The 27,973-nt window shown below is 38.9% G+C and overlaps 1 protein-coding gene and 1 long non-coding RNA gene across 3 annotated transcripts in view; one reads left to right on the top strand and one right to left on the bottom strand.

The window, feature by feature from the left end:
* Nucleotides 1-92: 92 nt before the first annotated feature.
* On the top strand, nucleotides 93-27,823 carry LOC113252343 (uncharacterized). The gene is made up of 4 exons (XR_007191024.2): nucleotides 93-142; nucleotides 14,436-14,496; nucleotides 24,062-24,178; nucleotides 25,602-27,823. It is a non-coding gene; the product is annotated as an uncharacterized LOC113252343 (long non-coding RNA).
* The window catches only part of CBFB (core-binding factor subunit beta), a 57,759-nt gene continuing 35,379 nt past the window's right edge, over nucleotides 5,594-27,973 (bottom strand). Inside the window, exons 5-6 of one of the 2 annotated variants that reach the window (XM_026494951.4) lie at nucleotides 22,382-22,508; nucleotides 5,594-9,628 (exon numbers count right to left, since the gene is read on the bottom strand). In XM_026494951.4, coding sequence (XP_026350736.1) covers nucleotides 9,606-9,628; nucleotides 22,382-22,508 — 150 coding nt within the window. In that variant the 3' untranslated portion in view covers nucleotides 5,594-9,605. The remainder of the gene's footprint in view (nucleotides 9,629-22,381; nucleotides 22,509-27,973) is intronic. The other variant, XM_026494950.4, reaches the window with a different exon arrangement.

Below are 27,973 nucleotides of genomic sequence, written 5' to 3'. Positions count from 1 at the left end.
GGTCGTAAAGCGTGGCGGGGGCGGGACTAAGGCGGGATTTCAATCGCGGGGGGGAGGAGCCCAAGGCGGAATCGCGCACGCGCAAAATCCTGTGAAAGTCGGGGCGAAGCCTGAGGGAAGTCGGACGGTACCGCGGGGAAGGGTGAGCGCTTGTGGAACGGGGCCTTCATACTCCATGAATCCCCACATTTGCACACTACACTGCACACATTTCATATATCTACACAAGGATGCGCACACCACCCAACACACAAATGTGACGTGATTATACAACATCCGTCTGCCCCGCTACACGTACGTACGTCCCACTCACATTCACTGGCTGGGTGCAAAAGGCGAGTTCCGAGGGTGCAACTTCTGAGGCCCAGCGGGGAGGGATGACACCGACTTCCAAGTGAGTGCGGAATGTGCTCGAGTGTTTGCGTAGGGGCAGGGGGGAGTTGGTGGAGAGGAATAGGTAGAATGGGGAGCAGCTAGGCCAGACCTCCGCTGACCAAGGCCAGATGTGTACAGCCCCCTGGGGCTGGTACCCAGAGGTCGTTGGCAGTAGCTCAACCTCAAGTCAGTAAACTTTGCCGCCGACGCTCTGTGGTCTTGGCCAAACCTCTGGTGCCCTTTGTGCCTCATTCTCCTCATCTACAGGTCAGAAGAGGGGCTCCTCTAGCCTGTTCAGCCTGAGCTTTTGGCCCATGGCCTGGGGCACTCAAAAACTAGAAGGCAACTAGACCTCTTTTAGAGCCAAGCCTTCATGGAAGCAGACTCTGGATTCTCACAACCACCCTGAGATGTCAGATTATACCTCACTTTACAAGTGAAGAAAATGAGGCCCAGAGATGTAAATGGCTTTGTTGTCCTCAGTGGTAGAACCCAAGTTCTTTCCATTACATTGCCCTTCAAGGAAGGATTTTAGCAGGGGAGAGAATGACATGCTAAATTCTCAAACTGGTTTGGTAGGAATGTAACTTGGGAGGCTCCATCAAAACTTGAAGTCACTGCCACTGGCATTAAAACAACACGGAGAAGGATGTCCATTGCCGCATCATATGCCAAAGCAATAGAACTGACTCATTGAGATGTCCATCAGTAGGGAAGTGGCTGACTAAACTGTGATATATGTAATAGAATACGTTTGAAAAACAAAGTATATCCCTGTATGCTGATGTGGAAGGAGTGCTAACAGGAAATAGATAGGTGTAAACTATAGTATGTAAAAACAGAAATAAAAGAAACATTGTCCATACTAAAAGAAACCTTTCTGGAAAGAAAAACAAAAAAATATCAATAATACCTAATACAGGGAGTGGGACAGGGATAAGGTGGACATTTACTTCTTACTCTGCATGGCAAGCATTAAAGATGTGGATAGTTCATGTTATATGTGGATGGGATAGGTTTAGGATAGGTTAGTTGGGCAGCTGGCCTAAATAGCATGGGAGTAGACCTAGAAAGAAATCTAGCATTGATGAGAAGTAATCTTAGTTGATCTAAAATGTTTGAATTGAACTCAATTCCAACCAGACTAGGACTGGTTCTTATATTCAAAAACACCTGGAGGGACTTATTTCTGGTGAACAAAGAGGTTGGGGCAGGTCACGTGGGGGTGTGGGAGAGGAAAGACAAAGAACAGAGAAAGCCACACTGGATAACAACATGAAAAGGATTTTTAGTCTGGAAAATCCAAGTAACAGGAAGAACAGGGGTGGGAAAGCCCCTAAGAAATTCCCTGTGTGTGTGTGTGTGTGGGGGGGGTGCCTGGGTGGCCCAGTTGGTTGAGAGGCCGACTCTTGATTTTGGCTCAGGTCCTGATCTTGGGGTCATGAGATCAAGCCTCACCAGGCTCTGCTTGAGATTCTCTCCCTCTCCCTCTGTCCCTCCATGTGCTCTCTCTCCCTCTCTAAAATAAAATAAATAAATAAGATTTAAAAAAAAAAAAAAAAAAAAGGAAACTTTAGAATGGAAGCAGGAGGCCAGCAGGGGGAGCACTCACAACTTACTACTGATGGTGGCTTGCCACCCCAACAGAGCCGGATGCACCTTGTAAATCCATACTACAATAACTATTATTTTACTGACCCTCCAGGTGGAAAAAGGGTTTCCTCCTCTGTGGGCAACAGCCCAGCCAATGAGACAGTGTCACAACTCAGCCAGTGAAAAGCCACTATACTTTGAATTCCCATTTTACTCCAGTTGGCTTTTTGTTTATAATAGCCTTCCCAATTTCCCCCTTTCTGTGTAAGAGCTGTCCTCTCCTTTATTCTGGGGGTTTACTTATGGCTTTCCTGTATCCTGTTCGTCCTGGATTAAAATTCTCTATTCCTGAACAAGCCCATTTTTGCTGGTAAAATAACTGGCAGACTTATTTTGAAGGTTAACATTAGTTAAACACATATACTGTAAGTTTGAATCCTAATTCTGTCGTATAATGATTTTGTGCCTTGGGCAAGTTACTTAGCTTCTCTGTGCCTTAATTTCCTCATTTGTAAAATGATCATACCTCACAAATTTGTTAGCACTAATAAGAGTGTCTGACTTAAAGGTAAGTGGTTTGTGTGTAACTAAATTTTTAAAAAAAATCTGATAGTGACAGAATTGTTGGAATCCTTTGGCAGGATCTATAGAATGAATGTGGAAGATGAGGGAGAAAAGGATTAAAAAATAAAAACACGGGTTTCTAGCTTCAGGTAGCTGGATGGATGATGGTGTTCCTCAGGACAGTGGCTGGGAGAACTGACATTGGAGGGCCGGAAGGATACCAATCCTGTTAAAATGGTCACATGTGATAGCTTAGAAGGCAGGAAATGTACACATTTGAAGTCTAGGTGAAAAGCTTAGAAAACAAAATCTTAGTACCACAGTTACTATTGGTTGCATTTGTCAAGAGAAGAACCAGCAGCCAGTTTGAAAGCAGAGATGAAGGGTAACTGCATCCAACAAATCAGGAATGGGCCCAAGAGTTGTGGAAAACAATGGATTGGGGAGCCCCTCCCAATCAGCCTTACAAAGGACACTCCCCTCTCTCAGGGTAGAAAGCCCTGTCTCTCTCCCCAGTGACATTTCATAATTGTTAGTACAGTGACTTTATTCTCCCCTTTTCTGAACGGAAGTGTTTCCTGCAGTTTTCCTGTTTATATTCTACCATTGTAACTGTCATAAGGGCAGATAATGAGATATCCTACAATTTCACCTCAATGGCTGGGACTCTTAGGTTGTCTCTTATGGTAGATCTGTTTTCTTGAGGAAAGGAGGGTAAAATTAAGTATTTAATAATTGAGAGGGTGGCCTATGATAGTTATTAGCACTATGCACAAATTCCCATGAGTTTTAAAAGCTAGTGCCCCTTTCATTACACTTTTTTTTTTGGCCCTGCAACATGGTTGGCTATGTTCCAGTGACTGCTCTGTCCATTTAGGTCAACCAAGTAACAAGTTAAGTAAGAGATTAAGCCTTTAAGTCAATGAAATTTTAGGATTTTAAGGCAACACAACCAGCCTGGTAAGAAAACCCCAGAAAATCATCAGTTATGCCTCCTGTACTTTTTCCTCAGGTTTGAAATGTCTCCAGGCCCACTAAGCTACTCTTAAACTCTCTGCTGGGTCACTGTATGATCAATGTGACTGACTTTCTGCTTCTAGTCTTCCCTCCAATCAACCACAATGAGCTTTTTCAAGCGCCCATCCCTCAAACTCACAACCCCTCAGTGGGTTGTTTGCCCATGGGAACAGTCCCAGTGTTTTACCATGGCTGAAAGTCCAGCCACCACTGCTTGGGACCCTTCCCCTGGCCTCTGCTGATCCTTTCAGATTTATCTCACAACTGCAACCTCCTCCATTCCATGTTTTGGTTATACTCAACTGCTCTATTTCTGAAACTTGCCATGCTCTTACCTGGCTGCCTGTAATATTTTTGTCACCTTCTCTTTGCTGGTGTAGTGTCTTCTTCCATCCTTGGATTTAAGCTCAAATGCCTCAAGGAAGCCTTTTTTGACCACCTAGACCAGGTTAGATGTACTGTGTAACAGCCAGTACTACTACTTCATTTTTAAAAAAGACTGTATCCATTTATTTGACAGAGCATAAGCAGGAGGAGCAGCAGGAAGAGGGAAAGGGAAAAGCTGACTCCCCGCTGAGCAGGAAGCCTGACGGGGGCTCAATCCCAGGACCCTGGGATCATCACCTGAGCTGAAGGCAGACACTGAACCAACTGAGCCACCCAGGAGCCCCAGACACTAAACTTTCAAAGGCTAAAGTGAAATAGTCCTCCAGAACAAAGTTTTGTTGAAGAGAAAAAGAGTTAGGACTGCCTCAACTTTTAAATTTAAATATACGAATTTAAAAATCAGATCTAGTAGTTCCAGCTACAAGGTCAAGCATCAAGGCCTTAGCTCTTCTGCTTAAAACCTCTTCCTTAGAACTTTCCCTCATTGGCTCACTTGTTATTTAGGTCCCAGCAAAAACGTTACTTCCTGCCACATCTTCCCTAATTCTGCCTTTATTTGACCTAATCACCATTTATCCCATGATGCTATTTTAGTTAATTCACAGCCATCTATCATTTCGCCACTTACTTATTAGTTGTTCATCTTCCCCAGCAGATGTAAACTTCCCTAGGAGAGGAACTTTGCCCATTTTGTTCATCTCTAGAAAATTGCCTGGCACACAGTTGGCTTACAATAAATACTTGTCAAATAAAAAAATAAAAATAAAAAAATTTAAAAATCAAGTTTCTTGATTTTACTCACCACATTTCAAGGGTTTGATAGCCACACGTGCCTAGTATTACCATACTGGAGACATCATGGATATAGATATCTTCTCTAATCAAAAATTTCCCTCTATATCTCATCTATTCACATTTCCTAATGTTTCTGAAACCCAAATAAGGCCAATAATGACCCTAAGCTGCTTAAGTTATTCTTAATTTTTTTTTTCGAGAGCAAGCACAAGCTGAGCAGGGGGCTGGGGCAGAGGGAGAGGGAGAGAATCCCAAGCAGGCCCCACATTCAGTGTGGAGCTCAATCCCATAACCCTGAAATCGTGACCTGAGCCAAAATCAAGAGTCGGATGCTCAACCAGCTGAACCACCCAGGTGCCCCAAAGTTGTTTAAATTATTCTAACCAAAAGTTGAGATTTAATTTAAGACCGACTGTTTTAAAAGTATCATATTGAAAAGAACCAAACTGCCATTTTCAGCCATGATTCTGCCCTACAATTTTAATTTTCTGGCCTTGACACATTTTTGTGTCATATATATGCCATATATGGCACCTGGGTAGTTCAGCTGGTTTAGCATCTGCCTTCTGCTCAGGTCATGATCCCAGGGTCCTGGGATCAAGCCCATTGGGCTCCCTGCTCTGCAGGGAGTCTGCTTCTCCCTCTCCCTCTGCCCACCCCCCCCCCCCCCCCCCCGCTCGCATTAGCTGGTGCTCTCTCAAATAAAATCTTACCCCCCCCCCAAAAAAAGAGAGAAATGCCATATATGTACATGTGGTGGTGCTGTAAAAAAGAACTGATGCTATCTAGGGGATAATCATGCTTTGAAATATGCCTGCAAAAGACAAATATATGGGAGATCAAAACACCAATGTTGTCTTTTATTTTATTATTTATTTATTTATTTTTTTAAAAGATTTTATTTATTTATTTGACAGAGATAGAGACAGCCAGCGAGAGAGGGAACACAAGCAGGGGGAGTGGGAGAGGAAGAAGCAGGCTCATAGCGGAGGAGCCTGATGTGGGGCTCGATCCCAGATCGCCAGGATCACGCCCTGAGCCGAAGGCAGACGCTTAACCGCTGTGCCACCCAGGCGCCCCCCAATGTTGTCTTTTAATACACACACACACACAATGTGGCAGTGTGCTGGGGTGGTTTTAAAACTACGTCCACAAACGCTTTGACGTACCATCCCTGAAGAGATGAAGCTTAATACTCCTCCGTTTGAGTGTAGGCCTGACCCTGTGATTCACTTCTAACATAGGATACGGCACCCCAAGATTAGGTTATTTTTTAAAAAGAGATTTATTTGAGAGAGAGAGACAGCACAATCAGGGGGAGGGGCAGAGGGAGAGAAAAAGGAAGAATCCCAGCTAAGCATGGAGCCCGAGGGGGGTGGGGGGAAGGCGCTCCATTCTAGGACCCTGAGATCATGACCTGAACCCGACACTTATCTGACTGAGCCACCCAGGCACCCCCACCCAAGGTTAGGTTTTTAAAAAGACTGTGGCTTCCATCTTGAATCATAGGTCTAGGGAAAGCCAGCTGCCAAGCTGTAAATTGCCCTATGGAGGCACCCATGTGGCAAGAAGCTGAAAGTCTCCATTCCAAAACCTAGTAAGAGATCAATGTTTTTCACCCAATGGTCTCTGAAAAACTGGCCAATGACCACTTGAGTGGTCAAGCCTTGAGATGACTGTAGCCTGGGCTGACAACCTGACTATAACCTCAGGAGAGACCTTGCACCAGACCAATGAACTTAGCTTCTTCTAGATTTCTGACCCACAGAAACTGTGAGATGACGTTTACTGTTTTAGGCTGCTAGGCTTTGGAGCAATGTGTTATTCAGTAATGGATAATTCATACAAGGGCTTATAGCTTGAAAAAGCTCCCCATTGCCAAATGAGGCATAAATCAATTAAGATATTTGTTTTCCCAAGCAGCTCCAATATCCAAATACCTATTTCTAGAGATGATACACTTATTAGAACCATGATGCTATTGCTGAAACAACTTTTGAAATTAACCCTGAGTATAAATCTTCTTTGGAATTTTGCTTAATGGTGCCAATTCACCATTTGTATTTGTTATTTGCAGTAAATTTGGTGGTGAGTAAGTAAATTTTTTCATTATGAATCAAGCTTAAGGCATGTTTCTAAAGTACAAGGCTGGTATAGGAAAAATGCCAAGGGAAATCCTAAGAATGTGGGTTTGTTTGGGTTTTTTTTTAGATTTATTTACTTATTTGAGGGAGAGAGAAAGAGAGAGAGAAAGCATGAGCAGGGGGAGAGCAGAAGGAGGGGGAGAGAGAATCCCAAGCTGACTCAGCGCTGAGCACAGGGTCCAGCAGGGACCTTCATCACAACCCTGAGGTCACTACCTGAGCTGAAACCAAGAGTCAGACACTCAACCTCCTGTGCCACCCAGGAGCCCAAGTCCTAAGTATGTTTGATATTGTGATATTTACATTAAAGGTTTTCTTTGGAATCAGCAGAAATGACCACTAGATGCCACTGTTGTATTTTTTTTCTTAAGGTTAAAAAAAAAAAAAGGATGAAAGAACATTTTGGAAACAACAAAGTCAATTTTCATATCATAATGAGCACCAGAACAGAAATTGTTGGGTTATGTCAATAAAGAACCAAGACCTTTTTTTCACTACACAGTTTATTGTGAAAGTAAATGAAACATACAAACATACAGTATGGCTAATGGTGGCAAAAGCAATCTGGTAGCTTAAGGCAAGTTTTAATGGAGATGAATTTAGAAAAGATGATGCAATGATGTAATTTTGTTTAAATACAGATAATGGAAAAATATCAAATTGCATCAATAACTTAATAAAAGTTTTCAAAGCCTGCACTACTGGAGAAAAAGGACTCATGATCTTAATGCCAGCATTAAGACAGACAGAAGCAGCACTTTGCTGAATGACAGGAAAATCGAGTATTTACAGAAAGATGGCAATATGAACATTTAATAACATTTGATCTTAGTTACTGGTGGAATGAAAGCCCTTAGCTAAAAGCAATAGAGAAAAATGTACCATCATTATTATGTTATTAAAAAATTAAGTGCAGAAGTCAAAAACCAAGGAGCTCTGTGATAAAGTAACCTTAAAACACCACTTTAAGGGCCACTTAAAAGGCGATTCCCTCAGGGGGGAGTTAGGGCACTGAGTGTGTAAACATGTGAGCTGCACAACACTAAATACCAACCAAATTCATTCATAGTACTTAGTTACACAAGATCAGCATGGTCTTCTATGATGCATTACTGTTTATAACAATTTAAACACACTCTTTACCATGCATGACTTCAAATATATAACAAATATTTTTATTCTGAGATACAGGATATGTTTATGAATTATAAGACCTATATACAATGAAAGTCACACCTCCCTCATCAGTCAAGTATATAGTGTGTGTGTGTGTGTGTGTGTGTGTGTTTTAAATGTGATGACCTTATTCAGACTTTGGTTTCTTTTCTGAATTGACCATGTCAGTTTTTCAAACTCTTTAAAATAATGCCATTCTATTATGATAAAACACATTTTGCAAAAATTCAGAAATGTAGTAACACTTAATGAATGTGACATAAAAAATATTTGTAAGGAGGTGCCAAATGACTTAGCACTTTTTTCCAGTCTTGTATTTAAAAAAAAAAAAGTTGCATCCAATTTGACAGTGAGCCTATTTTAAAAATATTCTTATACTAATTCATCTCAAAAGGTTCTACTAATAGTCCTTTTGGAAAATACTATATATATAACCTGTGAGTTTTTTTTCCAGAATAATTAATGAAGAAAATGTATCCTCTGCACAGATGAACATTTTCTCTCTAAGACTAATTTTTCATCACCCAGCATTTTTTTTACAAAAGCATGCATTATAAAATACACATAAAAGCAGCTATCTTAAACATGATTTTAATACAATATTACCTTGGTAGCTGATTCATCACTGTCTCCAGTTTAATATGCTGTTACATACACGAAGAAGCTCCAGTATCCCTTTTCTGATTGACTTAAAAAAAAAAAAAAATCCCTGAATAAAACAGAAGCCAGCCTGCGACTTCTTTAGGCATTTCAGTAGAGTATTATTACCATCTGTGGAGAATATCTCCACACAAACTCATGATTACAGAACAGAATGTAAAACAGATCTGGGGCAGATTAGGGTTAATACCAATTTAAAAATTTTATGTTTAAGGAGGAAAGAAAGAGGAGCTAATTATCAACATTTAAAAGGATACTGCAACTTTAACAACTGTAAACTTTGTGTTAAAAGGCTGTGGCAGACAGCTCTATGCTACTAGGTTTTTAGCTTCTAAATAATGCAAACACATCAGCAGTTTTAAAATGCCATAAACTATAAAAACAGAAACAAAACAAATAACGAAGAATGCTAATCTAAAATGAAGCTGTGTAACCAACACATCTAAAATTCCAAAAATAATTAGAACTGATTAGGGGAGAAAACCCTCTGATAAAAATTTAAATTTCTTGACTTGTTTTAAAATGACATAATCTTTTAAATTAAAATGGAAGAAAAAAAGAGCTTTACAAGTGGATAGTTTCAACTCACTAAAATAATGCCAACAAGGTAAGCTTGCATAGAAAAAAATTCAAATTACTGGCTACATGCATACAAAATTAGAAATGCAGGTATTATATAATCATAGTGCAAAACCATGGCAGTTTGTGATGTCTTGTTACTGCCTAAGGTTGAGAAATAGACCGCAGTACCTCCAGTTATCACAGTTTCTGGTCTTTTAATGATTATTTCTGCCAACTAGAAACAATGTGTATGTTAAGATGGGTGGGCACATCGGCTGTGCTGCTAATTAACGAAGTTTGAGGTCATCACCACCGCCTAAATTGGAACCAGGACTAGGGTCTTGTTGTCTTCTTGCCTGCAATGACAAAATCATAATTGGGGGTCAAAACATGTTTTGAAAATCCAAGTGCTAGATAAAGTATAAGATACAGTAGCATTAAAAAAAAAAAAGTTTACAACTAAAAAATTTTCAGCCAGTATCTCCAGATGTAAGAGGAAAAATAACAATATAAATTATGGATTACATATTTTGCTGAAGTCTCTGTAAAAACCAAGAATAAAAATCTCATTATATTCAAACGAGCATTATCAAAATATGTACTATGCATAAAAGAACAACAAATCTACATTTATAGTTCTTGGACTACTGGGTTAAACACATCATCCATTCACCTTAGAATCAATATTTCCCTTTTAATAATAGCTGACATTTATTGAGCACCAGCTATGTGCCAGGCACTGTTCTAAGCACTTTCCATGGATGAACTAATGAAAACCCCGTCAGCAACCCATAACATAGGTGCTACTGTTTATTTTACGGTCACACAAAAGTACATAGTCTACCAATAGTATGACTGAAAAATGTAGTAGTGAACTTCATCTTACAGAATGCCATCTCTGCCAAACAAGTTTTAACTAAAAACCCCTACCTCATGTAATAAAATCATTACTAGGGATATTGTCTCAAAAGCAGAAATGGATGCTCTTAGAGCTTCCACTAAGAAGAACCACTTCAGGGAGGCCACCATCTAAGAGCAACAATAAACAATTTTAACTGCTTTTGGTTATATCCATAAAAGTTAAAGCCCATGGGGCACCTGGGTGGCACAGGCGTTAAGCGTCTGCCTTCGGCTCAGGGCGTGATCCCAGCGTTCTGGGATCGAGCCCCACGTCAGGCTCCTCTGCTGGGAGCCTGCTTCTTCCTCTCCCACTCCCCCTGCTTGTGTTCCTTCTCTCGCTGGCTCTCTCTCTCTGTGTCAAATAAATAAAATAAAATCTTAAAAAAAAAAAAAAGTTAAAGGCCAGGTTCTATTTCTCCAAAGTAGAAATAATTGACATGACTGTACTTTACAGGTATCTTTATATGACTGCATAAATATGGAGGGAAGAAAGACCTGAAGTACAACATGAAAATTTGTTACTTAACAAGTGCAATTATTAGAAAACAAACAAAACCCTCTGAAAAAACCAAGTGCAATTCTTTTTTTCTTTTTTTGGGGAAGATTTTATTTATTTATCTGACAGAGACAGACATCTAGAGAAGGAACACAAGCAGGGGGAGTGGGAGAGGGAGAAGCAGGCTTCCTGCTGAGCAGAGACCCCAACACAGGGCTCAATCCCAGGACCCTGGGATCATGACCCGAGCCGAAGGCAGATGCTTAACAACTGAGCCACTCAGGTGCCCCCCAAGTGTAATTCTTAATAAATAAATTTGGATAAAACCTTTAAAAAAAAAAAAAGGAAGCAAAACTGGGGGGAAAATTATAGTCCTTGATCCACTTCATACCCAGAAGGATTTTTATTATTTTTATTATTTTTAATTTTATTATTTTTATTTTTAAAGATTTTATTTATTTATTTGACAGAGAGAGAAAGCCAGTGAGAGAGGGAACACAAGCAGGGGGAGTGGGAGAGGAAGAGGCAGGCTCCCAGCGGAGGAACCTGATGTGGGGCTCGATCCCAGAACGCCAGGATCACGCCCTGAGCCGAAGGCAGACGCTTAACGACTGAGCCACCCAGGCGCCCCCCAGAAGGATTTTTAAAACAATTATTAATGACTAAGAGGTTTGACGACTATAGACACTAAGACTTTCAAGTTTCACTTTAGAATAAACATTTCCAGTTAAACTACTGATGGCAAATTTCTTAACAGGGAACATCTAACTAACAGGTCCTGTGTGACACTCTATGCTACTATAAAGTTTTTATGTAAACTGGGGCCCCTGTGGTCCACATACATTAACTCTCAGTCTCTTTCACAAATTCCAATGCATGTTTCTTCCATAAGCTTTCTTTAGTGACTATAAATGGTAGTCAAGCATAAGCATCTGATTGTATATAGACCCTGGTTCCTTCAGCAATGGTTTTCCTATGTTAGACAATGGCGAGTCCATTTTACCAGTAGTTCCGGCAAAAAACCTTGCAGTCACCCTAACATCTCTTTCTCTCACACTCAGTGGTGGGCTCTGACAGCTCTACATTAACAATGTCCTGAATCTGAGCACTTCTGACTGCCTCCATCCCTCTTACCCTAGCCCATGCCACCACCATTCTTCATCTGGATCTTGTCTGTAGTCACCTCTGATAAACATATGCCAGTAATTGAGACCACCCTGAAATCAGAAGTGCAATCTTTAGCTAAATGGAATCATGTATTATAATCACCAATTGATTCTTCGTTGTCTATGTCAGTTTTCGGAAACAAATCTAACCAAAGATTGAAACATTCTGGTTTCAGTTCTTAAGATCTAACACAGTTGTTACAGAAAGAGCATCCTTGACCTTCAAAGAAACAGCAAGTCACACTTGTACTGCCTGATCAGGTTTGGTCAGAAGCTCCAGCAATGTCATCATTTCTCAAGAGCATTATGTTGTTTGGATAGAAAGGACACACTGCCTTGTTCACTTCTGAAACAAATCAAGTAAAACCCAACACTAACTTCTGTAGTCTTATCTTCTGTAGTCTTATAAATTTTGATACATTCCTCCAGCATATTTTAACTATTTTTATCAGCATACTGCTCACTAAGTTTTAGCCTATTTCTTTCAATTAACTAGTCATGTGAAAGTTATGTGGCATGGTACAGACTGAAAAAGCTATGGAATGCGTATTCATCAAAAACAAAAACAAAACCAGACAACCACCCAGAAGCAAAAAAAAAACAATTTAAGTTCCATACAGAATCAATGCTAAATGTAGTGTAAGGACAGATCAATTCTGCAAAATCACAGATGGTGATATAAGCATCTGAGTTCAGTCAATGAAGGTTAGAAAGGGGCTGAGCAATGAAGAAACACTGAGAAAAATCAATCCTAATTATATATTTACAAATCACTATTAACCTACCAATAATACTTTGTCGAAAGGATATTTCAGCTTTTGCCTTGGGATAGGAGTAATTTTCAAATTATTTTAATAATAATGAGATGACTTCAAATGAGTGATGGCCTTCATCAGCAGTGATCAGCAGCTGTGCACAAGCTGCCATGGGTTTATTTGTTTAAAATGTATTTTGGTAAAGGCATGGAGAGGAGTAAAGTTGTCTTGTTATTTACTTGTGTTTGCAGTGTTATTTACACTGTGAAGGGGGAATTAGGAAGATGTAAGGGAAGACACTGTGAAGGAAAAACAAAAATATGACAAATGAGAGCTGGGGAACTCAACAGAGTGTGAGAGCCGGAGAGAGAGGAATAAGAGCTGGGAGACTGGGAGGAAATTTATTGTTCGGAGGGAAGATGTACAGGCTGTCACATGAAGGAAACAAACACACAAACAGACTTAGGTTCCGTGAAATAGCTTCCATAGGATCAGTATTCAACAACTGGATGAGCTTTCGCATGAAAGCTAGATGTTTTAGAAGGAATTCCACAAGTAATTGGCTAGACTACATGGTGGCTAAGAAACTCTCTGAACTTGATTATTATAAAAGCATAAAGTCCATGATTTCTAGTTTCTTTTCCTCTGTCAATCCACATGGGCCCTTGATTCTAACTTCTTATTAACAGCTATTTCAGAATAGGGGTTTAATATAAAGCAGACACCCACAAGCCTGTTCAGAATACAAATCTGTTTTTAATATTTATAAAGAATTAATCTAGACATTTTAAAAAAGATTTTATTTATTTGAAAGAGTGAGAGAGCACAAGCAGGGGGAGTGCAGAGGGAGAGAGAGAAGCAGGCTCCCCACTGAGTAGGAAGCCCAATGCGGGGCTCCATCCCAGGACCCTGGGATCATGACCTGAGCTGAAAACAGATTAACTGACTGAGCCACCCAGGTGCCCCTAATCTAGACATTTTACTACAGACCTCTTACTATCAGTTGCTCCTGTTTTCTTTCTTCCAATATACCATTGTCCAGAAACATGGCATATCCAGTTTTGAGAAGGCAGTCATGAGATGAGCCCAAAGTGGAGTGACAAAGAACAGTCACCAGGAACTGAGTTTTCCCTACTGGTCAGGGCTATGCAGAAATAACCAAGAGCAGGGATTCCCAAATGAAAATGAGTAAAACTTCTTGGGTTGATTTCCATTCTTTCGTTATTAAGATGATCAAATTGCTGAAAATTCTTCATGAGGAAATGCCCTAATACTTAAAATACTTTAATACTTAAATACTTAAAAATAGCTCCAATTTATTGAGTGTATACTATGTTCATACAGTATGCTTACTATTTTATGTCTAACACTTGACTAAACATCAGAGCACAGAATTACAGAATTTTAGAGTGGCAAAGTATGTCAAAGTTTTAGTTCAACTCTAATCTTACAAACTGGGAGACTGAAGCCAAGAACATTAAGTGATTCCCCAAGGTTTCATTGTTAGCTGGTCCCAACTGCTAAAGCTGGAGGAGTCACAAAGCAGAAATTTTAAGTCCTAATATGACAGAAGGGAGTGTACCTTCCGAAAACGCAAAAAGGTAAAAACCAGGTCAGCAGACAATCATAAACACCTGTCAGGTAAGGAGGCTGCAAGAGGTGGTCTAACTCATGCCAAAGAATATAATCCTTATAAAGTATACAACTTCAGGAAAACTTTACATATAAAGTGTTCTTTCAAAATAAAAGAGATAGTGGAGAAATAATCTACATTTCCAGGTGTAGACTAGGATGGCTCTACCACTTTAGCTATGTGATCTTAGACAAGTTTCTTATTCTGTTTCAGCCTCAGTGTTTTAAGAACCAAGTGTAAAACAAAGACTGTGATGTATACTGCCTGGCACACAGTAAGTACTCACACTGTCATTATTGCAATAAAGCTGCTCGTCACTTCCAAATTTATGTATATGAATATTTGAAATGTTAAAAACCAAACAAAACCCAGCCAATAAGTTTTTACAAACTAAAACAAGGTTAGGACAAAATAAATTTTAATGAAGCTTGCATCTCCTATGATAGAGAGCAAAGACTTGAAAAAGAAGATTTTATTTATTTATTTGAGAGAGAGCGAGTGAGAGCGAGCACACGAGCAGAGGAAGAGGAAGAGGGAGAAGCAGACTTTCCTGCTGAGCAGGGAGCCTGATGTGGGGCTTGATTCCAGAACCCTGGCATCATGACCCAAGCTAAAGGCAGATGCTTAACCAGCTGAGCCATCCAGATGCCCCACGAAGACTCTCTTTCTATCTTAGTATGGGAGAAGGCAGATCTAGTATCTCCTTCCTCCCTCATCAATCCTCTTCTGGTTCTCATTCTTAGTCTGAGTTCATATTCCTGCTTCACTCTCATCTACTGTCTTTACCCAAAAGACACGTTAGAAGGTCCAGTATAGACAGATTTTTATGTTAATTTGTCCTTACACAAAAATGAGTGTTGGTATAGTTAAAGTGATTTGAAAACTGAAGTCTGCGGGAATTTAAAATAGTGGCTGAGATTTTTTTTTTCGGACCACACAGAATTGAAGGCTCCAAAAACACACAAACACAAATACAAAAACCACATAAAGCCTTTTGCCTGTTTTTATTTCCAAACAGTTTCCACCTAAAATGCTCCTATGATTTGCTGAATTGTATTAAAACTGCCTATAGTAAAATAAGCAATAATTATTTACCCATTCTCTGACATTAAAGACAAGAATTTATTTGCTAACACTTTATAAACTAACCAGACGAAAGCATTTTCTAGATAATGACAGAGAAAATCTCTTTCAGCACCCTGTCACCATGCAGCCGAATTAAGACCCGACAGTATGACATTACAGTTTTGGAAAGTTAAGAGACCAATCACGTTGAAGGCAGTCTCTAGACATAGGGAGTGTACATAAGCTGTTATCAATAACATAGGCATCTTTCCAATATATTTATGACCAGAGCACTCATTCTGTCCTTTACCAACCTCAATCTTCCACAAAATCCCAAAGTAAGGCATTTGAATTACAGAGAACTGCCATCTACTAACATGCCAACATTTTCAAATAATGGAAGGAATCTCAGGTAAAAAGGCACCTGGCTAGTACTATGTGGCAAAAGCTGGCGATGGGCAGGCACTTCACAGAAGAAATGTCTGTGATTATTTTTTCTTTTTTAATGTCTAATTTTTATTAAAATAAAGAATAGTGCACAGATCATAAATGTAACTTGATGAATTTCCCATTAAATGAACACACCCATGTAACTAGCACCCAGATCAAGAAATATACTACTACCCAAACTTGGGAAGTTCCCCTTGTGTTCTCCCCTCTCCCTAGTCACTAATCACCCCTTTGGGTAACTGCTACCTCCACCTTTAACTGAACCCAGAAAAATTCAAAACCCTTTACTGTTGTTAAAAACCAAACAACCAACACCAGAATATAAAATATCTTAGCAAAATACCTCTGACTTTCACAGCTTAAAGTTAGGATATGCCTGCCTTTACTGCCACTCCAGATACACTGTGAGCCAAAGGGAATAGAAAGAGGAAGTGAGCCCATTTTAAGAATCAGATACTGTGCTGGCAGCAACCTGGGAGGTAGGACTTCAGGCCTGGTTTTATAGATGAGGCTTGCAAGGATAAATAACCTTCCTAATGTCACAAGGCAACAAATAGGAGAGCCAGGATTTAAAACCAGAACAATCTGGGGCGCCTGGGTGGCACAGTGGTTAAGCGCCTGCCTTCAGCTCAGGGCGTGATCCCGGCGTTAAGGGATCGAGCCCCACATCAGGCTCCTCCGCTATGAGCCTGCTTCTTCCTCTCCCACTCCCCCTGCTTGTGTTCCCTCTCTTGCTGGCTGTCTCTATCTCTGTCAAATAAATAAAAATAAAATCTTTAAAAAAAAAAACAAAAACAAAACACCAGAACAATCTATTATAAACCTCGTGGTCATTTTACTACATCAAAGTTTCTTCAGTTACATTCTGTCGGTTACTGGGTTCCACGAAAACACCCCAGGGACTATAGTAGGAAATCAGAGCAATTCCCACCCTTGCTTCACCCAGAGCAGTGTTCCTTTTATCTACCATATACATTGGGATTCTCTATAAAATTTCCAATGAAGGAAGGATTTCACATTTTTAGAAACAACCCATATGCCAGAAGATACAGCAAGTTCTAGAACCTTCTAGTTCCATCATTTTTGTTAACACTAAAAACAAATATTATTTCTTTTCTAAAGAGGTAATGGATGCACAGGATACAAAATTCAAAAGGTCTAAGAGATAAACAGTGAGAAGTAATCACCCTCCCATGTGGCCCCCAGATACCTGATTCCCCTCCACAGTTTTCAGTTTTCTACATTTCCTACTAAAGAGAGAAAGTGCACATTCAAGCAAATAAGTGCATGTATTCCTTTTTAAAAACTACCCAGAGGGTAAAGATATGATATACAGTGTTATGTAGCTATTACATACCATTTTGTTGTACACCAAAGATTTAACAGCATTTTAACAAGGTACTAAAATAAACAATGTTTCTTCATTTCACTGTAGTTTTTCACTTGCCAAATTAATGAAGCTGTTATCATTTCTGAAAGGTAAAGAAAAATCTCATACTACTAAAATACCTTTTCCCAGAAAATCAGAGAAAGAAAATGCTAAATCCTGCCATGAATGATGGATTGAAAACTTTCTAAATTTTACAGATGGTAAAAGAGACACATGCTCAGGGAGTTTTAGAACTGATTTCAGGTTCAAACACACTGGCACAAATCAAAACCTTTAGTAACCTTAACCTTACACATGTATTAAATGCTCAAGAGCCCCACCACTGCAAGGCTAGCACCACAGGTCAGAGGCCTCAGAGATTATCCAAACAGGGCTGGGACATCCCTAAGCCGCTGAGCTACCAGCATCTCAAGCTTCCAAGGACCATTTACTGGGTTACTGCCACCCATGAGCTACCACTGCTCCTCAGCCTTTGCCTCCAGTCAGGCATCAGGACCACCCACTGGAATCATTATTATTCTTTTCTGCCTCAGCTTTTTCTTTTCCAGGCAACCTCTTCTGGCAGGTTTTATTTTTCAACTTAATCATCTTTATGGGTGATGTGGAAATTCATTTCCCGGTGCTAGACTGTATTTGTAGGGGCCTTTTGGTTAGGAAGCTGGTTTAAGTCTTCACCCATCTTTCTATTCACCAACTACTTGAAAGAGAGCAAGTCAATTAATTTTTCTCAGAGTCTCAGGTTCCTCAACTATAAGGAGAATGAGAGTATATGGCATAATGTCTCCTATAGATGTTTGAATTATGGGGGGGAGGGATAGACAATATTTTTTCTAATGTTCTCCCCTTTTAGAAAAAAGAAGAAAACTGTGAGAAAATAAGATTAGGAATTTGTTGTGGATTTTTTATTTTTATGAGGTTTATTTACTTTGAGAGAGAGAGAGCGCAGTGGGGAGGGGCAGAGGGAGAGAGAGTCCCAAACAGACTGGGCAGGGAGACTGAAGTGGGGCTCGACCTCACAACCCCAAGATCACTGCCTGAGTAGAAACCAAGAGTTGGTCACTTAACTGACTATGCCACCCAGGTGCCCCATTATGCGTTTTTTAAAAGGGAAGCAAAATATACATGCACAAAGTACCAAAAGACGTTTGTATTCAAAACTCCCCTAAGTGACTGCCACTGCAAGCTCTGGAGTCAGAATCCAGCCCAATTTTGTAGATGACGGTTCTCTACAACAACTGATGTTTTAAATTATTGCCTCAAGGGACTATGAGATCTTAAATCATTGATGACACTCTAACCATTTTTTCTATGCTCCAGGTCATCATGCAGGGAAAGTGCCCTGATGCACTTTAACTAAAAGGATGTTCTTAGCCAGATAATTCCATTAATTGGAACCAGTGCTGTGGTAGAGCTCTTAGTGCTAAAGAAGTACTTTAGAGCTATTATTTACTGTAGGCATACACCAGCCAACCACCATACTCAGTGCTTTTACAAGCATTTTCCTATTTAATTCTCACAACAGTTTCTATGAGAAAATAAGCTTAAGAGAGATTGGCAAGTGATACAGAAGGAATCTCAACTAGGACTGACTACAACGTCCATGCTCTCAAATCACTGACATAAAACCCACTGGAAAACAATCTAACTGAGCAACAAATTATTTAACACCTCTATCAAGAGACTATGCTTTTGTTCATATGCAAATATAAACATGCATATATATAAATTCACACATCAGAATGTTTTTCTTCAAGTAGCATTATTTATAAGAACAATCAAGCTAGCATCTAAGGCAACTCTTAGTATCAACTAATCTACAATTTTATTTAAGGCAAAATATATACAAAAACTTCTTAAATAATTGTCCATTAATTATCAAAGTTATTCTTCAAATATAATGTAGCCAAAGAGCACTTTTTTTTTTTTTAAGATTTTATTTATTTATTTGACAGAGATAGAGACAGCCAGCGAGAGAGGGAACACAAGCAGGGGGAGTGGGAGAGGAAGAAGCAGGCTCACAGCAGAGGAGCCTGATGTGGGGCTCGATCCCGTAACGCCGGGATCATGCCCCAAGCCGAAGGCAGACACCCAACCGCTGTGCCACCCAGGCGCCCCCAAAGAGCACTTTTTATAAAGCAATTCTTATACTCATTTAAAGCCATGTTGGCTTGTTCCAGAAAGACTGACCAATCACGTTCTCGGACATGACAAGATTTCTTACTGCTTCATGCCCTTGCGTACACTGTTCTTTCTGCCCAGAATGCTTTCCCTAGCTTGTCCAGCAGGCTAACTCCCAGTCTTCCTTCAAATTCCTGCAAGGGTATTCTGTGAATTACGCAGGCAGAGGCAGACATAAGCACTCATTCCTCTACAATGCCACTGTTCACTGTTCACCTTCCAAACCTCCATGTATGGATGCTGCTGAAGTAGTCTTCAATTTTGGGTTTATACATCTATCTTCTGTCAAGCCTGACAGTTGCTCAAGGACAGAAACCATACATTTTCCTTCTTTCTTTTTTTTCTATTTTCCTTCCTTTCTTTCTATTTTTAGAGAGGGAGAGACAGTGTGAGAGCAAGTGGTGTGGGGCGGGGGTGGGCAGAGGGAGAAGGAAAGAGAGACTCTTAAGCTGGCTCCACACCCAGCATGGAGCCCGACTCAGGACTCGATCCCATGACCTGAGATCATGACCTGAGCTGAAATCAAGAGTCAAATGTTTAACCGAATGAAGCACCCAGGTGCCCCATGCATTTTCATCTATATATTTACCAGTCCCTAATGCAGAATCCAGCACAACATAGTTGGGGTTCATTACTTAAAACTAACTTAATATACACCAATAAATTACAAACATTTAAAACCTTTCCAGAGACCATTAACATGTATTATTCTACCTTAATTAACCTCTAGTCTACCCTGTAACTCTAGTTTTCAGACAGCCAGGATAAGAACTGTTTTCTGAAGCTCTCCATTAGACAATTAAACACAACATACAAAACACTGTGGTGGGTAATGTGAGGGTTAAAAAATCAGGGGCCCATCTCATTGGGAATCTACAATAGAGGACAGACATGTTTTTAATTGTTTCAACATACTGTTCTGTAAGAACAATAACAGAAATAAGTGCTCTGGAAACTACAAAGTGGAAGGGCTAGTAACAGTGAAGCAGGCTAGAGAAGGGACTGACAGAATGTTTAAGCTGGGTTTTAACAAATGGGTGGAAAGGTACCCTATTAGGGAACAAACAGCATGAGCAAAAAGGTTCAGAAGTATAAGATAAATGCATATTATATGTTTAAAAACTTCTTAGTACCACAGATACAAGCATTCTGAAAGAAAATGTCATGGGAAGTCTGATCACAAGAATTGAAAAGCTTCAAAGAAAACAAATACATTGCATAATATCCCTCCTGTCTCTTCTCCTAGCTGAAAAGTACTATCTTCTTGGGGGCACCATCAATTGCTATCAGCCTATTAGATTAATTAACTCATTGACAAAGGGAAATCTCAATCATTAAAAGATAATTCTATTTTATACACTAACCACTAAGTAGAACTGATTTTTTTCATTTATTCTACAAAATATATTGTCACATAGAGGGGATACACTCTCTCTCTCTCTCTCCCACACCACACACACACACACACACACACACACACACACACACAGACACTAATAATAGCAGCTAACACCTACTCAGAGCCATATACTGAAGAAGTGCTTCCATAGGTATTTGCTTATTTAATCCACAATAATCTTATGAGATAGACAGGATTATTAGCCTCATTTTATCAATGAGGAAACTCAGCCACAGGAAGGTGAAATAAGTTGTTCAAGGCGACAAAGTAAGTGGCAAAGCCAGATTCAGATCTTGCAGGCTAGCTCTACTGTCTGGGCTCTTCACCACTATCTCTGTGCACACACAAACACACTCTTTTGTGTTAATTTAAATAATGGTGTACATATAATTCTGTGCATGGAAAACCCACAAATTTTCTGTAACACCAATTAAAAAAATTTTTTTAATGTGTTAAAATACATTTAACATAAAAATTACCATCTCAACCATTTCTAAGTGCACAGTTCAGTAGTATTAAGTAAATGTACAACCAATCTGCAGAACTCTTTTTAATGCCTGGAAATTATCTAGTTCATGTACTATATTTATATTTTAATTCCATTTCTTTTGATTATCAAAGATGAATGTGTGCTTTTTCCTATTTCTTCTTGTGTGAAATGCTCATGTTGATAATTAAGCTTATGAACTTGAAGAATATATTAACATTTAACAATATCCTTTTCAAAAATATTAGTTCTCATCTTGATTATTTTTGTTTTGTTAGAGTATACTTTTTGTAGAAATTGGAGTTTTGAACAATGTATAGATACTTAAAATATTAATCTTGTAATTAAAGTCCGCTTAAAGCAGGGTACAATTTTATATAGAAAAAATCCATGTCAATTAAAAGTCTTATCAAATTTAAACACTGGGTTAAGACTAAACTTCAGTGTTGAAGACTGAAGCAGGCGATGGTAATAAAACTAAAAAGACAACAGGAAGTGATTACTATAAAAACTAAGGTAATGAGTACTTTTGAGGGGAAGGAGAAATCATATTAGATGCTTACATGGGAGGGGGCTACTGGGGTAGCTGTCAAAGTTTGAGTTTTTTAAAATCTGGATGGTGTTATTAAGGTGTCAGCCTTACAATAGTAATTGAGCTACATATTTCTTTTGTGAGGATTTCCATCTCTGTACCATAAAAAAGGTTAAAAGAAAAATGCTTTAGGTTAATTCCATTCTTTGAGTAGTTTGAAAATATTACATTTTGCTCTAGTAAAGACAATACACAAATGGCTAAACATTACAGTTACAAAATCAAGACAAACATTCATAAAAAAATATAAAGTAATATTATTTCCAAAGTGTTTTAATAATGTTCTTAAAAAATATGTATTCTATGATAACATAAAGTAATTTTTACAAATAAGACAACAAAGAGGGAAGATATTTGGATCAATGAATTAAGAGAATATATATACATGACAGTAAATGATTTTTATGAGGACCAGTAAATGATGAATTCATGTACAACCTTAAAATTAAGACTAAGTCTCTCTATAGCAATTACATTTAATAAACACAAAGACACAGTATAACTTTTGACAAATGAAAGACAAAATTAAACTATTTATAAAAAACATTATGCACAAATATGACAAAGAGAGCCTGAGAGGTTGGGGGAAAGTACTAACCAGTTACTGCCAGCAGCTGTGAAACTCTCACCTCCATTTCCTCCCGATGAGACCTGTCTCTGTCTTCAAATTCACGCGTCCTTCTCCGAGCCTCTTCAAAGGCCTGTTGTGCTAATGCATCCTCCTGCTGTTGGAATACATGAAAAGGATATTTTAATTTTGATTTAGAATAACAACTTGCAATATGACGGTGTTTGTTTCTTGGAGGAAATGAACAGCAGAATATTTCTCCAAATATCAAACCATTAAAAAAAGCTAATGTTGGAGCTACTTTTAAAAGAAAACTCTGGCAACTCTTTCTGCCCACGGGTCCTGTCCCCATGCTTTAATAAAATTACTTTTTTGCACCAAAACCCCCCCCCAAAACCAAAATCTATAACTTGGATATAAGACAGGCCAGGCCCTCTAATAATTAGGACACGAAAGCCAGAAATATAAAAGAGAATATTAACGGAACTGATTATACAAATGTTAGAAACAGCTGAACAACAGAAAGTAAGTAAAAGTCCAAGGGATCTCTCAAGAAAAAATATTTGTAACATGTAACTAATCTATCCTAATCCATTCCCAATTAATAAAGATCTGCACATGAAAAATATCCAGATACATCAAACTCACTGTGTCTAAGGGACAACCGATTTAAACTTTCTCCTTTACTCCCCTTTAGTTTCCATTTGTGGCACCACTTTTTCATTTTGGCCAGAAATCTGAGCCACCTTTGACTCTTCACTCTCCCATCTCCACAGAGCCCATCAACCACCAAGTCCTAGCCATCTGACCTCCTAAATATTTTTGGAATCCTAAAGTCTCCATTTATTTCCATTTTCCTAGTTCAGGCTTCTAAGATCTCTCATTAAAATTACTGTAAAGGTCTCCTAAACAGCCTCTTCCTGCTTCCATTCTGTCATCCTCAATCTACCACACAGCCATCAGAGCGTGCCTGAGGGCACAATGTGACAATACCCCCAACCTAAAAAAGCTCCCTCACTGTCTACAGCACAGGAAGCTCAACCTTTGCAGTCACACGCTTCTCAATACTACCATTTTTCTTTCTTTTTTTTTTTTAAAAGATTTTATTTATTTATTTATTTATTTATTTATTTATTTTTAAAGATTTTTATTTATTTATTCGACAGAGATAGAGACAGCCAGCGAGAGAGGGAACACAAGCAGGGGGAGTGGGAGAGGAAGAAGCAGGCTCCCAGTGGAGGAGCCTGATGTGGGGCTCGATCCCATAACGCTGGGATCACGCCCTGAGCCGAAGGCAGACGCTTAACCGCTGTGCCACCCAGGCGCCCCCTAAAGATTTTATTTATTTGAGAGATAGAGACAGCCAGTGAGAGAGGGAACACAAGCAGGGGGAGTGGGAGAGGAAGAAGCAGGCTTATAGCGGAGGAGCCTGATGTGGGGCTCGATCCCATAACGCTGGGATCACGCCCTGAGCCAAAGGCAGACGCTTAACCGCTGTGCCACCCAGGCGCCCCTCAATACTACCATTTTTCGATGGTACACTTGAAGAAAGCTTTAAAAGATACACACACCCAAAAAGTCATCAATATTCACTGCAGCAAGGAGTGATCGGTAACTCAGTTCTAACCAATCAGACAGAAGCATAAGTCACCTAATGGGGCTTCTAAGAAAGTCATTTAAGAGACATTTCACCTTTCTCCTTTCTATGAGCTGATGCAATGCCCAGAGATACAGCAGCCATCGTGTAAACATAATAATGGCGATGCAATCACACATTGAGCAAAGCACAGCAGGAAGATGAGAAGACCCAGGACCCCTGTAATATAAGTAAGTGCTATACCTACCTGGACTATACCTATACTGCTGGGTATTGTGTTCTGTGTGATGCACATTTTATTTGTCACTATTAGTATGGCTGTTTCATACTTAAAATTTTCACTGACATGATGTCTATAACTTAAACAAAACTGAAAGGTGTAATCAAATTTCTATCCTTTGATGCATTTATCAGCTTTATGACCCAGGGGAAGGCATTTCATTTCTCTAAGTCTGAGTAAACTCACATGTAAAATGGGCATAGTAGTAATACCTACTTTATAAGACTGCTGTAAATATTAAATAACATATAAAACATGCTTAAACATACTAACATACAACATTCAATAAGTGCTATTATTTTAAGCATTTACAGATATGTCAAATTTACACATCTGACTAAATATTATTACATATCCCTACTGTATTGAATATACCATATAACCTTCAAGTACCTGCAAAAGAACACTGTTCCCAACTCCCAAGGGCTTTCTACTGTTTAGTTAGCTATCAACTGGGACACATCTACTGATAACAGGGTACTCCTGTCCTGTGCATTCATTCACTTTTTCATTCATTCTACAAATGTTTGAGTCTTTATTATGTCCAAGTCACTGTGCTAAGGTGTCATGGATACAATGTGAGGGAACAATGGTGCTTCTCCTCAGTCTCTGGTCTACTGGGGCAGATAGACGATGAACAAATAATTACAAAAATCAATATATAAATGTCAACTGTGATTAAGTACAGTAGAGGAATATTACATGATGAAATGAGAGCATATAACATGAAATGTGATCTAATTCCCAAAGGAAGTTACTAGCCACTAATGTGTATTCTAGCAATGGTCACAGATTTTTATTCCATTAAAAGAAAAAAAGTATTATTACTAATAGTTGCAGTAAAATAAGCCAAGAGATATTTGGTATCTCTCTGCTTTCTAACTCCAGCTTCTGTCTTGGTCTTTTCTAGCAAGATGTGAAACGTACATGCAGTGAACAGTTTGCATTTTAATTTGAAAGACGATTGGCGATGACCAGTGTTATCCTTAACTAACACCTACCCCCTTTAAGGGCATCATAAAGGTCAACTCCTGATAAAATGACATACTCACCCATAAAGTATGTTCCAAATAGCTAGGACCAACTAATTCTATCCAAACTCAGATGGCAGTGGGAGCAGCTGTCCACACTCTCGCTCCCGCCAGCTACTTGTTATACTATGGTCTTAACCACGATCTACACAAAGCAGTCAGGTGGGGTCATTATAAAAGGTGGGTGTAGTGAAACCCATGTGGCAAATAAAGGCTTTGCAGTCCTGTCACAGATCCTATATAGAATATTCTGACCATTCTTGCTGCAGTGATTTTGTCTTTATTGTATTCCCTAAATCAACAACTATATTTATTTTATGGTTTGGTAATATCTTTCTGCAGCAATGAATTTAAAAGCTGGAAGTGCATGTTTAATGAAAAATTAAGAATCAAATTCATTTCCAAGAAAGTTGATGATGGAACACATGATTTGCACAAAATAACGACATTTACTATTCTCTGTGAGGACCAGAATGGTATCACTGATCACATGAAAACCAAAAGAAATAAAACTGCTGAAGAAGCATCAACATATACTTCAAAGGCGACAATTTAACGGGAGCAGCTGCAACCGGTACATTTAACATCACTCTGCAAAACACAACTTCATTTAAATTAAGTGATTTAATTCACTGACAAATGACAAATGATTCAATTCACATTATGCGCACACAAAAGCAAAGCTGTTTATATGCTTATTTCATTAAAAAAACCTTGCAAACAGCTAAACGACTTCAGTTTTACATCAGTGTCATCAGGTATGTTAAATAGAAAATCTGTTAATTCAAAAAATGTTTCAATTTTTCTAACTTGATCATAGAACCAGAATTAAACTTTTGAAAGGTCATTACATTAAAGGTGTAACTTTTTTTTTTTTTTTAGGATTTTATTTTTAAGTAATCTCTACATCCAACATGGGACCCGAACTCACCAACCCCGAGATCAAGAGTCAGGTGCTCCACCGACTGAGCCAGACAGGCCCCTGAAACATCTTTTTTTGTGACCGCCAAAGCAAATTAATTTAAAAAGTACAACAGTGAAGATAAAATTATTCGTTCTTATATTGGTAATACAAATGCTGGTGGAGCACGCACTGTATAAAAAAGTAACATTCCCAGGGTGCCTGGCCGGCTCAGTCAGTTAAGTGTCCGGCTCTTGATTTCAGCTCAGGTCATGATCTCAGGGCTGAGATCCAGCCCCAAGTCAGGCTCCGTGCTGGGCATGGAGCCTGCTTCCGATTCTCGCTCCCTCTGCCCTTTCCCTCTCTCTTAAAACAAAACAAAACAAAACAAAACAAAACAAAACAGTAACATTGCCAGTGAATTTTTAAAAACAATGAAACAGGGGCGTATGGATATCTCAGTCCGTTGAGCCTCTGGCTCTTGGTTTTGGCTCAGGTCATGATCTCCCAGTCATGGGACTGGAATCAAGCCTGCCTTGGGCTCTGTGCTCAGCAAGGAGTCTGCTTGGGATTCTCTTTCCCTCCCTCTCTCCCAATCTCTCTCAAACAAACAAATAATTTAATATCTTTAAAAAACTATGAAATAGAAATGTATTAGGAACAAGATGTGGCACATGTAATTCATAACTGTATCCAAAGAAGATAGCCTGCCATTTAGAAATTATAGCTGCATAATTAGAAATTTATTTATGTATCTACAAAGTAACAGAATTATAGAATGTGACAAAGCTGACACTGAATATAAAAAATTCATCAGGACAGTACACACATGCCTTGGATTTTAGAAAATTTAAGCCTTTGAAGAACTACTCTGAAGTCAACATAGGTCCTACAATGGCATTGACCTTTTTATGGTAAATGAGTACTCAGTTACACCTTGTTCAAAATTACTTGGAAATCTCTGATTAAAGTATCCAATGGTGAAGTGCCAAAAATTTGATTTTTAAGCTTTTAGAGTTACCATTTTTGAAAACCAAAAGCATAAAGATGACACTGAATTTTATCCCTACAAATTACAGAAAATTAAGTGAATGATGAAAATATAATCAGCAAACAAGATTTAATTGTTTCTACAATTATACTCAGAATTATATTCATTTGTGGTAAACTTTTAAAACATTTTATTATTATAGTATATTATATATACAAAAAAGTACACTTATATTAAGGCTTTCCTGTCCAATGTGGCAGCAACTAGCCACATGTGACTACTACACACTTGAAGTGTGGCTAGTCTGTGGGCAGGTGGATGGCTCAGTCGGTTGAGCGTCTGACTCTTGGTTTCAGCTCAGGTCATGATCTAGGGTCATGAGTTCGAGCCCCAGGTCAGCATCCTCACTCAGTGGGGAGTCTGCTTGAGGATTCTCTCCCTCTGCTGCCCCTTCCCCTGTTTGTTCTCTCTCTCAAACAGAGATCTTAAAAAAAAAAAAAAAAAAAAAAGGAATGTGGCTAGTCTGAGTCTGTACATGGAAAAAACACACTGGATTTCAAGTACTTGTTACAAAGAAAAAAATGTGAAACATCTCAGTAAATTTTTATATTAATTTTATGTTCCAGTATAATAGTTTGGATATATTGGTTTAAATAAAATATAAAAATTAAATACAATTGTTTCTTTTTATTTTTTTAATGTGGCTTCTAGAAAAACTTAAATTATATTATGTGGTTCACATCTGAATTCTCCTGGGCAGCACTGTCCTAAATTATAGTTTGATGAATTTCCACAAACTGAAATGTCCATGTTAACTAGAAT

This window comes from Ursus arctos, unplaced genomic scaffold (assembly GCF_023065955.2).
Source record: "Ursus arctos isolate Adak ecotype North America unplaced genomic scaffold, UrsArc2.0 scaffold_19, whole genome shotgun sequence".
Taxonomy (NCBI): domain Eukaryota; kingdom Metazoa; phylum Chordata; class Mammalia; order Carnivora; family Ursidae; genus Ursus; species Ursus arctos.
This window is presented reverse-complemented; position numbering and strand designations above follow the sequence as displayed.